The sequence below is a fragment of the Talpa occidentalis genome, unplaced genomic scaffold (assembly GCF_014898055.3).
Source record: "Talpa occidentalis isolate TD23 unplaced genomic scaffold, MPIMG_talOcc4v2.1 talOcc4.12, whole genome shotgun sequence".
Taxonomy (NCBI): Eukaryota; Metazoa; Chordata; class Mammalia; order Eulipotyphla; family Talpidae; genus Talpa; species Talpa occidentalis.
The window spans coordinates 80,891,139-80,904,661 of record NW_023601212.1 but is presented as its reverse complement, the minus strand read 5'-3'; the positions used below and the strand labels follow the sequence as shown (position 1 = coordinate 80,904,661).

General features: G+C 55.4%; 1 protein-coding gene across 1 annotated transcript; it reads left to right on the top strand.

Moving 5' to 3' along the window:
• Window positions 1–2,018: 2,018 nt before the first annotated feature.
• NYAP1 (neuronal tyrosine phosphorylated phosphoinositide-3-kinase adaptor 1) lies at window positions 2,019–9,674 on the top strand. The gene is given in 7 exon segments (XM_037506963.2): window positions 2,019–3,340; window positions 4,784–5,139; window positions 5,565–6,392; window positions 6,395–7,081; window positions 7,945–8,160; window positions 8,349–8,458; window positions 9,071–9,674. Coding segments are annotated over 7 exon segments (2,523 nt in total). The 5' UTR covers window positions 2,019–3,272; the 3' UTR covers window positions 9,329–9,674.
• Window positions 9,675–13,523: the final 3,849 nt, after the last annotated feature.

Here is a 13,523-nt window from a genome sequence, read left to right as displayed (position 1 = left end):
AAATGGATTCTAATTCATCAAATGGGACTATTCCCACATACCTCCTTCCTCAGTTTTAGCTCATGGAAAATTTTAACCACTTTTTAAGGTTAGCTAAAAGCAAAATGATGCAAAACCCCTTGCTACTGTTTTTACCTTTATTCTATATCTCTTCGTTAAAAAGCATCTGCCATGCATCTCTCCCTTCAGCCAGGGTAACAGCAGCTACCATAGCCAGGTCCCCAGGCCACCCAAGTCCTGGGGTCTGGAAGCAGCCTCCTGCTGTGTCTCTCCCACACCAGGTCCCCATGCTGTCCCCCCTAACCATTTCAGCCAGGCAACCTTCCCAATAAGGCCTTGCAGCTCCACCCCCAAATCCTCCTTCCTTCAGTACTGACTCGCTACTAACTATTCAAAACTTATCTCTCTATTCAAAACTTATCTCTCGATCCTCCCCTTCCCACCAACTCACTGTTCATCAGCTGGGACTCCTCCGTGTCTATAGAGTCCCTGCAACGCTGTTGGTCTCTGCAGAAACGTTGAATGACTAAATATTCGTTCACATTAAAGTGCAAATATAAAAGGGCTACGATGTGCTTTCAGGTGTTACCTCTCCTGGGGGCATTAATAATAGCCCTTAAAAGTATGGGCCCCTTTACGACTTACAAAGCACTTTGTGTTATTTTACTGCATCCCAGTAACATTTTAGAGGTAGGTAACTGATAAGGCATCTCTCAGAGAGGTTGTGCAGTTTGCCTAAAGCAATACAGCACATTTGCAAAGACTTTGCCTTATAAAGTAACAGTCACAGTTCCAGGGACAAGCTCTTGGATATCTTTTACTTGGGGGTTGGGGGGCGCCAAACTAGTTTCAGCGCCAACCAAGGGTAGAACCGAGGTCTTCTTGCCACTTATGTGCGCCTAAAGGACTTTCAAGAAGTCATTTCTCAGGGAGCTGATAAGAAAGGGGCTGGGGGTGGCGGGGCCCGCCGTGGCGTCCCTCAGCGGCTGCAGCGACCGCACCCGGGCCCTAGCCGCGGTGGGCCTCGTCAGTGGTCTCCTGGCTGCGCCCAGGTGTCGGCGGGCGTCGCCGGCAGAGTCAAAGGTTCCCGGGAGGATGGCTTGAACCGCGAGAATGGACTGGCGGAAGACTTTGAGCCCAGACGGTGAAACAAGGTCCGGTGCCTAAGAGACTGCAGGGAGAGCGGCGCGCGCCCAGCGAATCAGCTCCAGTGCCCTCCCCGCACCTGCGAGGTGGCAGGAAGGCGGGGCCGGGCCAGCCGAGCACGCCCCCTGCTGGGCAGAGGCGCGCAAGGCCCGGTCCCCCGACTCCCGGCGCCTCTGGGCCCGGAGAGTGGCCCCCCCTGCCGGCCTCGCCGCCTCACTGCACCCCGGGTTCGGCTGCCGCAGCCAACCTCGTCGAGGCCAGACGCGGGGTGTGCACTCGCGGAGCGCGGGGCGCACCGGGTATGCGCGTGGGTGTAAGCCCCGTGCTGCCGCTGGGGGGCGCCCCTGCGTGCCGCGCCCCGCTTCACTCAGCCGGGTCTTGGACACCAACACCCAGCACCGCCCGGTGGGGCAGGGGGCGAGGGGCGGGGAGGGGCGGTCGCCCCAAATCGGGGTGGGCTGGGGCCGGATCCCCCAAATCCACGACCTTTCCCCGAGTCTCCCCGCGGGCTCCGCGGCCCCCGGACGCCCCACCCCAGCCTAGCGGCGCGGCGCGGCAGCTCCCGCTCCGTCCTTGGAGGGTGTGGAAGGGTGGGTTTGGGGCCGGGGGCGGGTCTGGGGGCGGACCCGGAGGCGGGGCTGTCTCTGCGGCAGGGCCCAGCTCCGCTCCCCCCGGTCTCTCTCTGTCTCTCCTCCTCCCTCCTCCTGCTCCGGGCGGAGCCCGGCATGGGGGGGCCGGCGCCCGGCAGGCCAGGTACGGTGATGTAGAAATTGGGGAGGCTTGGCGCGGGGAGGTGGGGTGGGGGGTACAAGGAGCAGGGAGGATTGGCAGGGCGAGAGACGAAGAAACCCAGGGTAGCAGGACAAGGGGAAGGGGAGGGGTGGCCGGGAACCTGGGGCCCTTGGATGGAGAGGGGATGAAGCAGGCCAGTTTGGGAAGAAACAGGGACGGGAGAGGACGGCAGTGAGGAGGGGCGCCTGGGAGGAGAGGTGAGACCGAAGGCGCAAAGGAGAGTGTTTTTGGGGAAAGGGAAACCAGGGCAGGTGCGGAGGCCGCAGCTCAGGAGGTAGCTATGGGGCTAGACTGGAGACCCCCGGGTGGGACTGAGGGGCGGAGACTGGAAAAGGGAAGCCGGGAGCCTCCCAGATCCTGGAGGAGGAAGGTGATTTGGGCAATAAGTGAGGGAAGTGGATGTCTCCCTCCATCGCTGAGGGTCCAGGGAGCAGGAATAGGGGTGGACACAGGCCCAGCCCAGGCAAACTGGAAGTGGGGGACGGCAGGGAGCAGGGATAGATGGGTGGGTGGTATTTTAGATCCCCAAGGCAGAAGGCTCCCATCCTTTATCCAGCATCTCCACCCTGCCCTCATGACAACCCCCCCCATCCCAGTCTCAGGGCCCAAGAGAGGGTGGGAGTCTGACTGTCTCCCCCTTCCCCAGTGGGGTGCAATGCACTACGCAAGTAGGCCCTGGCATAACTCCTTGTCTGTAGGTATGTCCAGTTCTGTGTAGCTGATTTGTGTGTGTCTGGAGGTCTGTGTGTGCTGTGGGTGTGTCGGTGGGTGTTTATGTCTGTGTGTGCCTGCCTCTTCCTAGGTTGTGTTTACCTATGCCTGTCTGTGTGTCTGGTCCTCTGTTTGTAGCTGTGGGTCTGCGGCCGGGTGGTTTGTGTCTGATGTGTGTTTGTGTGAGTACTGGATTCGTGGGGCCTGTCTGTGTGCTGGGTCTGGATGTATTTACAGGATGGGAATCTGTGTTGATATGCTCTCTCCCAAGTGTGTATTTGTGGCTCTGAACACCTTTGTCAGGGTGTGTGACTCTGTGTACATATGTCCATCTATGGCTGTCTGTCTGTGGGTCCTACAGGCAGTGTGGGGTTTTTCTGTTCCTCCATCTGTTTTCCTCTCTCTGAGGACCCAAGTCACATCTCTGCTCCTCTCTCTCTCTCTGTCTGTCTGTCTGTCTGTCTCTCTCTCTCATTCATTCCTGGCCCCCACCCACCCCACATCTTTCTTTTTTTCCCATCCCATCCCTCCCCACCAAGTGGATCCGGGACCCAGGGAGGGCCGCCCCCCGGGCCTGGTGGCGCTGAGTAGAGCCCCCCAGCCCCCACCTCCTGCCCCACGACATGAACCTCCTCTACCGGAAAACCAAGCTGGAGTGGAGGCAGCACAAGGAGGAGGAGGCCAAGAGGAGGTAAGGCTGTGGTCTTGGGTTGCCCCATCACCTGTCCCGCCTCTGCCTCCCCCCTGGCTTGGTCACATCCCTCCTGCCCATCCTGGATCCAGAAGCCTGGTCATCAATGAGCCTTTTTGATCTCAGTACAGAATTGCTGGAATAGCACACACCCTGTCCCCGCCCTGCTCCTGAATCCAGCCTCTGCCCTGGCCTTTTCGGGGGGCTTCTAGCTCAGGAGCACCCTGTTGGCAATTCTCCATCTCTGAGCCCCAAGTCACTCCTCCCAGACTCACCTCTGGCCTGGAGTCTCTCCATCAACTTGGGGGTGGCTCCTGGCTCCTGCTTCCCCTATCACCTGACCTTGGAAGGGGAGGTTCTGCTGCCCTCATGGTCCAGGGGTGGGGTCATTTGAGGGGCACCAGAGAGGATCCATTTGGCCCTCTTCAAGTCTCTTCTGTTGGGGTTGGTGAGTGGCTGAGTGGCAGGGTTATGTGTGTGTGTTGGGGCATATGTAGGCTAGGCTGCAGAAGCGCTGTGGCTGGGGACCCCTCCCTACTTGCCCTCTCCCTGCCCTCCCAGAGGCCTGCACCTGGCCTCTCCCTTCTTTTCACTCCCATTGACTGCATAGCCTCTCAGAGCCTGAGTCAGAGCCACCTCCCAGTTCCCTTCTCCCTCCTTGCTACTGTGGAGTTTAATTCTTGTTGTTAATTAGATTAATCAGAGCTATCACTGCAGTGATCTCTCCCTAATGAAGGGTTAGTAGACAAGGCCTTAATGAGAGCCCACCCCACGGCAGCTCTCCCCTCTTCCCTGCCAGCCGCCCCCCTCTTCACTCACACGGAAGCTCAGGGACAGTGAAAGGGAATGGGGGTGAGCCTGGGAGGGTGACGGAGAGAGGACAGCTCGGAGGCAGAGAGAGAGAGAGAGAGAGGGAGGAAAAAGGATCAGCCAGGGAAGGGCGATGCGGCGGTACAGCCTGTGTCTGGGAGAGGAGGTGCAGTGTGGTGTGGGAGCGAAGGCCGCAGGCCACGAGGGGAGGCCAGAGGCCAGGTGTGGGCCAGCACGACAGTGAGCAGGAGCGGAGCTGTGGTGGCAGGTGGCGTGTGTGCCAGGTGGGGTTGTGCGCCCTGGGTTTGCGTTTCTACCTATGTGTGAATCTGTCTACACATGTGCTGTGCGCCCAGTATGTCCAGGCTGTGATCTCCCAGGTGCAGGGATACGCCCCTGCACACATACTCACCCCTTCTCTCATCCCTGTCCCTGATTGTCTTGCCTGTTTTTAAAGCTGAGAGGTGCCGACTGAAGCTTCTACCTCTGTGCCCTGGATCTTCAGGTTCTCCCTCGCCTCCTCCTTTCTCCTCGCTGGGAGGCCACTGGGTTGCAAGCTCGTTTGGGGGTAGACAAGGGGGAGACCCGGACTTGAGGCCTAACCTCTGCTTCATCTTGGCCTTCTCTCTCCAGCTCCAGTAAGGAGGTGTCTCCCACAGGCCCGGCAGGGCCCGGGGCTGGCCCAGGGCCTGGGGTCCGCGTGAGGGACATTGCCTCGCTGCGCCGCTCCCTCAGGATGGGCTTCATGACAATGCCTGCCTCCCAGGAGCACACCCCCCACCCCTGCCGCAGTGCCATGGCCCCACGCTCCCTCTCCTGCCACTCAGTGGGCAGCATGGACAGTGTGGGGGGTGGGCCTGGGGTGGGCAGTGGTGGTCTCACAGAGGACAGCAGCACCCGAAGACCCCCAGCCAAGCCTCGGAGACACCCCAGCACCAAGCTCAGCATGGCTGGGTCAGGAGCAGAGACACCCCCCAGCAAGAAAGCAGGTAAGACACCCTACCCCTCCTCAGGGAGCTGGGAGGATCCATTTCTGGCCAGGGGAGGTCTGCCTGGAGGGTTCATTCAGGCAAGAACCTAGGAAATGGAAGATTCCATTCTCAGAGAGAATGGGGGATTTCCTCTTTGGATGGACCTGAGATGAACCATTCAAGGACAGGGGATCCCTGAAAAGCCCATTCTTGAGAAAGATGTGACCGCGGGGGCACATAAAGGTGGGGAACCACAGATTTTGGAGACTTCTTTAGAGAGACTGAGGGCTGATTGGTAGAAAAGGAACCTGCTAGAACTGGGTGTGGGGAAAATACAGAGGCAGAGATGTCTTTGCAGATGGGTCAAGAAACCAAAGGGGGTCTTCCTGTTTCTTTCTCCAGCTAAGAACCCAGTTAATTTTTCCCTTTTCTACCCAACCCAGGCTCACAGAAACCAACCCCAGAGGGCCGTGAGTCCAGCCGAAAGGTTCCTCCACAGAAGCCCAGACGAAGCCCTAACACTCAGCTCTCTGTCTCCTTCGATGAGTCTTGCCCCTCAGCCCCCTCTCCTCGAGGGGGTAACCTGCCCCTTCAGCGCCTCAGTAGGGGGTCCTGTGTAGCTGGGGACCCTGAGGTGGGTGCCCAGGAAGAAGAGCCCGTGTACATTGAGATGGTGGGCGATGTCTTCAGGGGAGGAGGGCGAAGTGGAGGGGCCCTCACTGCGCCCCCTCTTGGGGGTGGGGGCCCAACCCCTCCAGCTGGCGCTGACTCGGACTCAGAAGAGAGTGAGGCCATATACGAGGAGATGAAGTACCCGCTGCCTGAGGAGACCGGGGAAGGCCGGACCAACGGGGTCCCAGCTCTGATGGCGGCAGCCTCCATACACCAGCCTCATGCCCTTCAGCCCCATGCCCACCGCCGGCCAGCTTCGGCCCTCCCCAGCCGGAGGGACGGGACGCCCACCAAGACCACTCCTTGTGACATTCCCCCGCCCTTCCCCAACCTCCTTCAGCACCGTCCTCCGCTCCTGGCCTTCCCCCAAGCCAAATCTGCTTCCCGAACCCCTGGCGATGGGGTTTCGAGGTTACCAGTCCTCTGTCACTCCAAGGAGCCAACCAGCTCCTCTACCCCAGCTCCCCAAGTGCCTGTCCGGGAGCGGGAGACGCCTCCCCCACCGCCTCCGCCTCCTGCTGCCAACCTGCTGCTGCTGGGACCCTCGGGCCGGGCCCGGAGCCACTCAACACCGTTGCCACCCCAGGGCTCTGGCCAGCCCCGGGGGAGCGGGAACTCCCCAACTCCCACAGCATGATCTGCCCCAAGGCGGCAGGGGCGCCGGCAGCCCCTCCTGCCCCAGCCGCCTTGCTCCCCGGCCCCCCCAGGGACAAGGCTGTGTCTTACACCATGGTGTACTCAGCAGTCAAGGTGACCACTCACTCCGTCCTGCCAGTTGGTCCACCCTTGGGTGCTGGGGAGCCAAAGACGGAGAAAGAGATCTCAGTCCTCCATGGGATGCTGTGCACCAGCTCAAGGCCCCCTGCGCCTGGGAAATCCAGCCCCCACAGCGGGGTTGTGGGCACAGCAGCTGGAGTCCTCCACCACCGAGGCTGCCTGGCCTCCCCCCACAGCCTTCCGGACCCAACTACAGGCCCCCTGACCCCCCTCTGGACATACCCAGCTGCTGCAGCTGGGCTCAAGAGACCCCCTGCCTATGAGAGCCTCAAGGCTGGGGGGGTGCTGAACAAGGGCTGTGGAATGGGGGCCCCATCCCCCATGGTCAAGATCCAGCTTCAGGAGCAAGGGACTGATGGGGGTGCCTTTGCCAGCATCTCCTGCGCCCATGTCATCACCAGTACAGGGACACCAGAGGAAGAAGAGGAGATGGGTGCCACAGCATTTGGGGCAGGCTGGGCTCTGCAGAGGAAAGTCCTGTACGGAGGGAGGAAGGCAAAGGAGCTGGACAGTGAGTGAAGGGTTGGGAGTGGGAGGCAGGGACGTGGGAATGTCCATGATGACTTGGGGGAGGTGCTGGAGGGGTTATTTGGAAGCCACAGCCCATTGTTCTGAACTGGGAAGTTTTCTGGGAGTCTAAAATACAGGGGGCATGCAGCAAATGGGTTTGGTCCCCATGTGTGTGCTGGAAGGGCAGGAAGAACTGGAATCGGGAGGAGGTAGAATCTGACCCCAAGAGCAGACCTCTCCTCTTGCCATGTCCTGCTCTACTCCCTGCCCCTCCCTTCCCTGGGCTGCAGGGGTGTGTGTGAGTGTGCGCACACTAGGAGCTAAACACAGCTGCCTCCCAGCTGTTACCATGGCAACCCATCCAGACAGGAGGGAGGCCTCTACTGTTGCCTGGCAACGAAATGCTCTGCCAGGCCAACTCTCAGAGATGAGCTTAGTTCACATGCAGCCCTTCCCCCTACCGCCCCCTCCCCAACTTTCTAGCTCAGAATTTGGGATTCTCCCCCTCTTAGGGAATAGCATCCCTAGTCTCTGCTTCAGGAGGTGGGGATCATTCTGGCCCTATCTGGGTTGGAGGAGTTCTGAAGATAAAACTGGGGTAGGAGAGATCCCTCTGACCAGGGATGGGGTTTGGAAGCAGCAAATATCTATGTGTTTCATCCCAGGGCTATACCAGTGGGTGCAGCACTGGGGTCTTTCCTGTGTGTGTATGTGTTGAGGGACTGTGTCGTAGGGTCCTCCCCTTCCCTGCCATGACCTGCAAAAAGCAGTCACTTCTCCTCCACCCATGCTACAGTGTGTGTGTAGCTGCAGGAACAGCAAGCCCCATTTGCAGGCACTGAGCTTTCTTTGTCACCCCAACAGAAGTCGACGATGGTGCCCGGGCCTGGAACGGCAGTGCCGAGGGTCCAGGCAAAGTGGAGCGTGAGGACAGGGGCCCCATGGCATCAGGGATCCCAGTGAGGAGCCAGGGAGCTGAGGGCCTGCTGGCCAGGATCCACCACGGAGGGGACCGAGGAGGGAGCCGCACGGCACTGCCTGTACCCTGCCAGACCTTCCCTGCCTGCCACCGCAACGGAGGTGACACCCTGCCCAAAGATACCTGTACTTAGAGGGGGCAGTCCGGGTGGTGGCATCTCCCAGGCTGGACAGCCTCATTGCACACTTCCATCCCCATTCTGATGAGACAAGGGGGTAGCCTGGAAGGGGCTGTCCTGGGGCAGGGGGAAACCTGATGGCTTCTTCCTTTTCTCCTTCTCCCACTTCAGACTTCACTGGAGGCTACCGCCTGGGGCGCTCAGCCTCCACTTCTGGAGTCCGGCAGGCCGCGCTCCACACACCCCGGCCCTGCAGCCAGCCTAGGGACACCCCGAGCCAGGTAAGGAGGACAATGACAGTGATGCTGGGTTTTCTTTTATTTGTGAAAGAGCAGGTAGGGAAGACTGGGTATGGAAAAAAAGGCAAGGGCTCAGGCTGGGGCCTGGGGCAGATTAACAAGTACCTAGACAAGAGCGGGAAGGGGCTGCTGAAGGTGGGCAGCCAAGCAAGGTCTGTTGGAGATCCCTCAGGGCCTCTACCGGCCTATGACAGACCCTTGTGTGTTTGGAAAATGGTATCCCTTGGGGGGGTGGGGGGGATCAGTTAGAAAAACGCAGCCTACTGGGAATTTTTAGATTTTTTTTTTTACTACAGTTTTTTTTTAAAAGGTGTCCCCTTTCAGGGCGACACAGGCTCAGACTGGCACCAGATTCAGTCTCGCAGGGCCAGACAAAGGAGGCAAGGGCTAGATTTCTGCCACCATCCCACTCTCCCCACGCTTTTTCCTACCCCCATCCTCCCAGCCAGGTAAAGGGGACAGGACTTAGGCAAGACAACTTTTTTCCCCCGGTTGACAATGTGGGTCTCCAAGTACCCAGTCATTCTGAGGTCCTTGACCCCCCTTATTCCTTTCTCCCCCGTCGGGGGCCGGCGGCGGGAGGAAGGGGCACAGACCCACCCTGCACTGCCGCCACCGCTGCCCCTGCCGCCCCAGCCGGCCCGCGAGCGCGATGGCAAGCTGCTGGAGGTGATCGAGCGCAAGCGCTGCGTGTGCAAGGAGATCAAGGCGCGCCACCGCCCCGACCGGGGCCTCTGCAAGCAGGAGAGCATGCCCATCCTCCCCAGCTGGCGGCGAGGGCCCGAGCCCCGCAAGTCCGGCACCCCGCCCTGCCGCCGGCAGCACACCGTCCTCTGGGACACTGCCATCTGAGGAGGGCGGGAGGCCGGGCGCCGGGACGGGAGCGGAGCGGGGCGGGCCATGCCCGGCTGGAGACTTGCCTTGAAAGAGGGACACTTGAAAGGACCAGGCGGGAGAGAGCCAGGGAGAACCCCTGCCCTCTACCCTAACCCCAGAGACGAGGAGTCTGCCAGGCCCATCGGGTTTGGGGCACCAGCAGCACCCCCAGACATTTGCAGGGGGAGGGTTTGCTTGTGGTTGGAGGTGAGGCCCTTCTCTGCTCTCCACGCAGAGCCTGGTTGACCCTTCCTCTCGGAAGGGCAAAGGCCAAGCCGGAGGTGAGCAGCATGGGGGAGGAGGAGAGGGTTAGGGTGGAAGAAGGGGGAGGGTCAAGCGAAGGGGTGGCGCTGGAGTGTGAGCTGTAGAGGGGCTATTTTATAGACACGGGAATGGGGAGGGGGATTTATTTTGTTATTTATTTTCGTCTGGAGGGCAATTCTGGGCCCTTCTGCCTACTTCTAAGCGGGGAGTGGGGAATTGCGGGCAATTAAATGGGAACCTAGTTTGCACTCTCCCCAATACCCGAGGCCCCACCATCCACGCCCACCTCAAAGCTAGGGATTGGTCTGGAATGGGGAGTGGAGCAGGGAAGGGAGGGGCTCAGGTGAATGGAGGGCCTTAGACCTATTTACAGTACTTACCAGTCTCCTGAATTTGGTAGTGAGCAGTGGCCTGCTCAGAAACAGGTCTTATTTAGCTCTGGGGTGAGGGTCTAGCACCAGGGATGGGTGGGCTGATGGGGAAGGAGGGACATTTTAGTGGGTGGGGGGTGGTCAGGGTATTTATTTAAATTAAAAAAAGATCAAAAGATGTCAGGAACTTTTTTTTAATTCCTTTCTTTTCAGAATAATATATTAAAAGACTAACAATCCTAGAACTGGCTTCTTCTGTTTCACAGTGGACTCTGCCTATTTCACTCCATTCCTTTCCCCTCTGGCCCTTGGTTGGTGGGGGGTGTAGGTTGTAGGGGGGGGGGCTAAGTGTCTGTGGCTAGTAACAGGGAAAGGCGGCACTGGAGGTAAGTCTTCGGGAATGCCACCGTGCTCTGACTCAAAACAAGCAAATAATGAGCATGGCTTGGCAATGCACCCAGGCTGAAGAAATATTCAGACTTGAAGTCTGCCATCAAGCAGCTTATAGTCTATTCAGGGAGGTGAGACAGACACTAGACAGCACTACAGGAGTAAGAGAAGGGCTGGAATACCCAAGAAGTGATGCCCTAGTCTGCAAGTGAGCCTAAAGGACAGGTAAGATTTGGATGGGGCAGATCACATACAGTTGGCTGGATCAGTAGAGGATGGGGTAAAGGAACACAAAATGTGTTTAAGTAATGCAGAGGGCAATAAGGAGTCAGCTGTGGTGAAGCTGCTCAGAAAGATGGGCCTCAGAGCAAGAGACTGCCCTCGGTCTCAGCAAGGAACCCTGCTGGGAAATACTTATCACCAGGGAGAGAGAGAGACAGAGTGAGAGAATGGAAGGCAAGGGACAGTTTGCAAAATGCAACTGAAAGAGGGCCTCCCCGGTGGCGCAGCGGTTGAGCGCTGGGTTGCAAAGCTGCCCGCGGCCTCTGCGGTGCCGGTTCGATCCCCGGCTGCTCCCCGGTGCAGTGTACTTCGGTCCTTCTGCCTGCTCTGCTTCCCGCTCTGGCTCTGGTGAATTCTCTCACCCTCCCGCGCTTCTGACTGTACCCAGTGCTTGTATAAACAAACAAATAAATATAATACATGCCTAAAAAAAAAAAAAATGCAACTGAAAGAAAACATCCTCAGGATGGGGACTAAGGAGTCCTTTGGCACTGATGGAGTTGGGGAAAATGATCACTTAGAACAAGGGCAGTGGAAGAGTGCTGAATTTAAAGATTTATTTATTTATTTATGCAAGCACTGGGTACAGTCAGAAGCACTGGTACAGTGAGAGAATTCACCAGAGCCAGAATGGGGAGCAGAATAGGCAGACTGACAAAGTACACTGCTGAGGGGAGCAGCGGGCAGCAGGAGAGGTCTGTGAGCCATGTGGCACCCTCGCCCGGTGGTCGGATTTAACCGGCGCTGCAGAGGCTGCAAGCAGCTTCACAACCCAGTGCTCAACCGCTGCTACGCCATCGGGGAGGCCCAGAGTGTTGAATTTGAAGCAATGCTGAATATTCAGGTTGAGAGGTTTGTTACCAGTTAAAAGTTTCCCCCAAAATGTGGTGGATGATACCAGAGATGTTTTGAAGTGTTATGAGAACATTTTTAAAAATTGAATCGTTTAAATTTCTTTTCATTCATATTAGAGAATTATAACCAGCACATCAGACTACTTGTTATTTCATGGCTATTGCATAAGATTCACTACATTTATATTTAATGAGTTGGTTTAAAGAAAAATATTAAGTAAATAATAGCACAAGTGGTATTTGGAATATGGAAAAATTATGACAGTGGAATGCATTTTTTGGAATTTAGGAAATACCGAGTTAGAGTTCAAATAATGATCGTTTGGGAGAGATGGCAAGGCTGTGGATATTTGGAGTTCATGTACTCAAGAAATGTACTCAAGGCCAAGCTAGCTCTGTAAGAAAGAGCATGGATAGTGATAAGAGTTAAGAACAGGCACTAGCTTTTAAACGTTTTATGTTTTATTGAGATATAACTGACATATAATATTAATTTTAGATGTACAACTTGATGATTTGATGTGTTTGTATCATGAAATGATCACCACTGTCAGTCTAATTAACATCCATCACCACACATAGTTATGTATTTTTTTCCTTGTAGTGAGAACTTTTAAGATCTACTCTTAGCAACTGTCAGATATACAATACAGTACTATTAACCATGCGTAAATTTCATCCCCAGAACTTATTCATTTTTTGGGAATTTGTGCCTCTAGACCCCCTTCACTACTTCATGTCTTCCCCACCTTCCCCCGCCACTCTGGCAACCACCACTCTGTTCTCTGTGTCTATGAATTTAGTGTTTGTTTCATTTTTTAGAACCCACATATAAGTGAGATCATACAGTATTTGTCTTTCTTTGTCTAATTCACTTAGCATCATGCCCTCAAGGCCCATTCATGTAGTCGAAAATGTAAACATTTTTAATGACTTTTTAATAATTAGCTAGAAAATCAAATGGATGTAGATATTTCATTCATTAATAATAGCAATAAAAACCAGGAAATAGCAAGAAATTATAGGACCTATATTTGAGCAATCAATATAACTAAATTCCTTTGAGTTACTTAAACAGTGCTAATGTATTCTTAGGTAAGATCATATATAAAAGATGTTAGTTTCCCCTAAATCCATAAATACAATGCAGTCTCCACCTTCCAAGAAGGGGCTTGGGAACTTTGACAAAATAATTCAACATTTCATCCAGAATGAGAATGAGAAAAAACAGAGCATTTAGAAACAGATGAGTAATGGGGAGACATGCCCTACCAAATATTAAGTTGAAATAAAAGCACGGTGAACTGGGGTTGGCACAAGACTGGCATAATCCATCAGAACAGAGTCAAGAAATAGCCCCAAATGCACATGAGAATTTAGCGCATATGTGATACAGTTGGTATGGTACTGCTCAGGGGAAAATTATTCAATAATTTTTTCTTGAACGATTAGTCAATCAAAGAAGAATATGGGAGGCCAGATTTTTATTTCACTCATCTTACTAAAAGATTTAAATGTAAAAGCAAAAAAAAATGAAAAAGGAAAAGTGGGTGAACATTCTTATAACCTTGAGATGGAGCAGGTCATTTTAAAATGACATGAAGGGCCTCCCCGGTGGCGCAGCAGTTGACACTGGGTTGCGAAGCTGCCCGCAGCCTCTGCAGCGCCTGGTCCATCCCTGGCTGCACCCCGGCCACCAGAGGAGGGTCCCAGTGGCGCACAGACCTCTCCTGCCGCCCGCTGCTCCCCTCAGCAGTATGTACTTCGGTCCTTCTGCCTGCTCTGCTCCCCGCTCTGGCTCTGGTGAATTCTCTCACCCTCCCGCGCTTCTGACTGTACCCAGTGCTTGTATAAATAATAAAAAAATAAATCTTTAAAAAATAAAATAAAATAAAGCAAAATGAAAACCAGAAACAAACCATAAGACTTTGAAGTTTGATCACATTCACAATTAGAGTGATATATCAAAATCAAACTACAAATATTAAAGCAGGAAAATATTTCTAACAC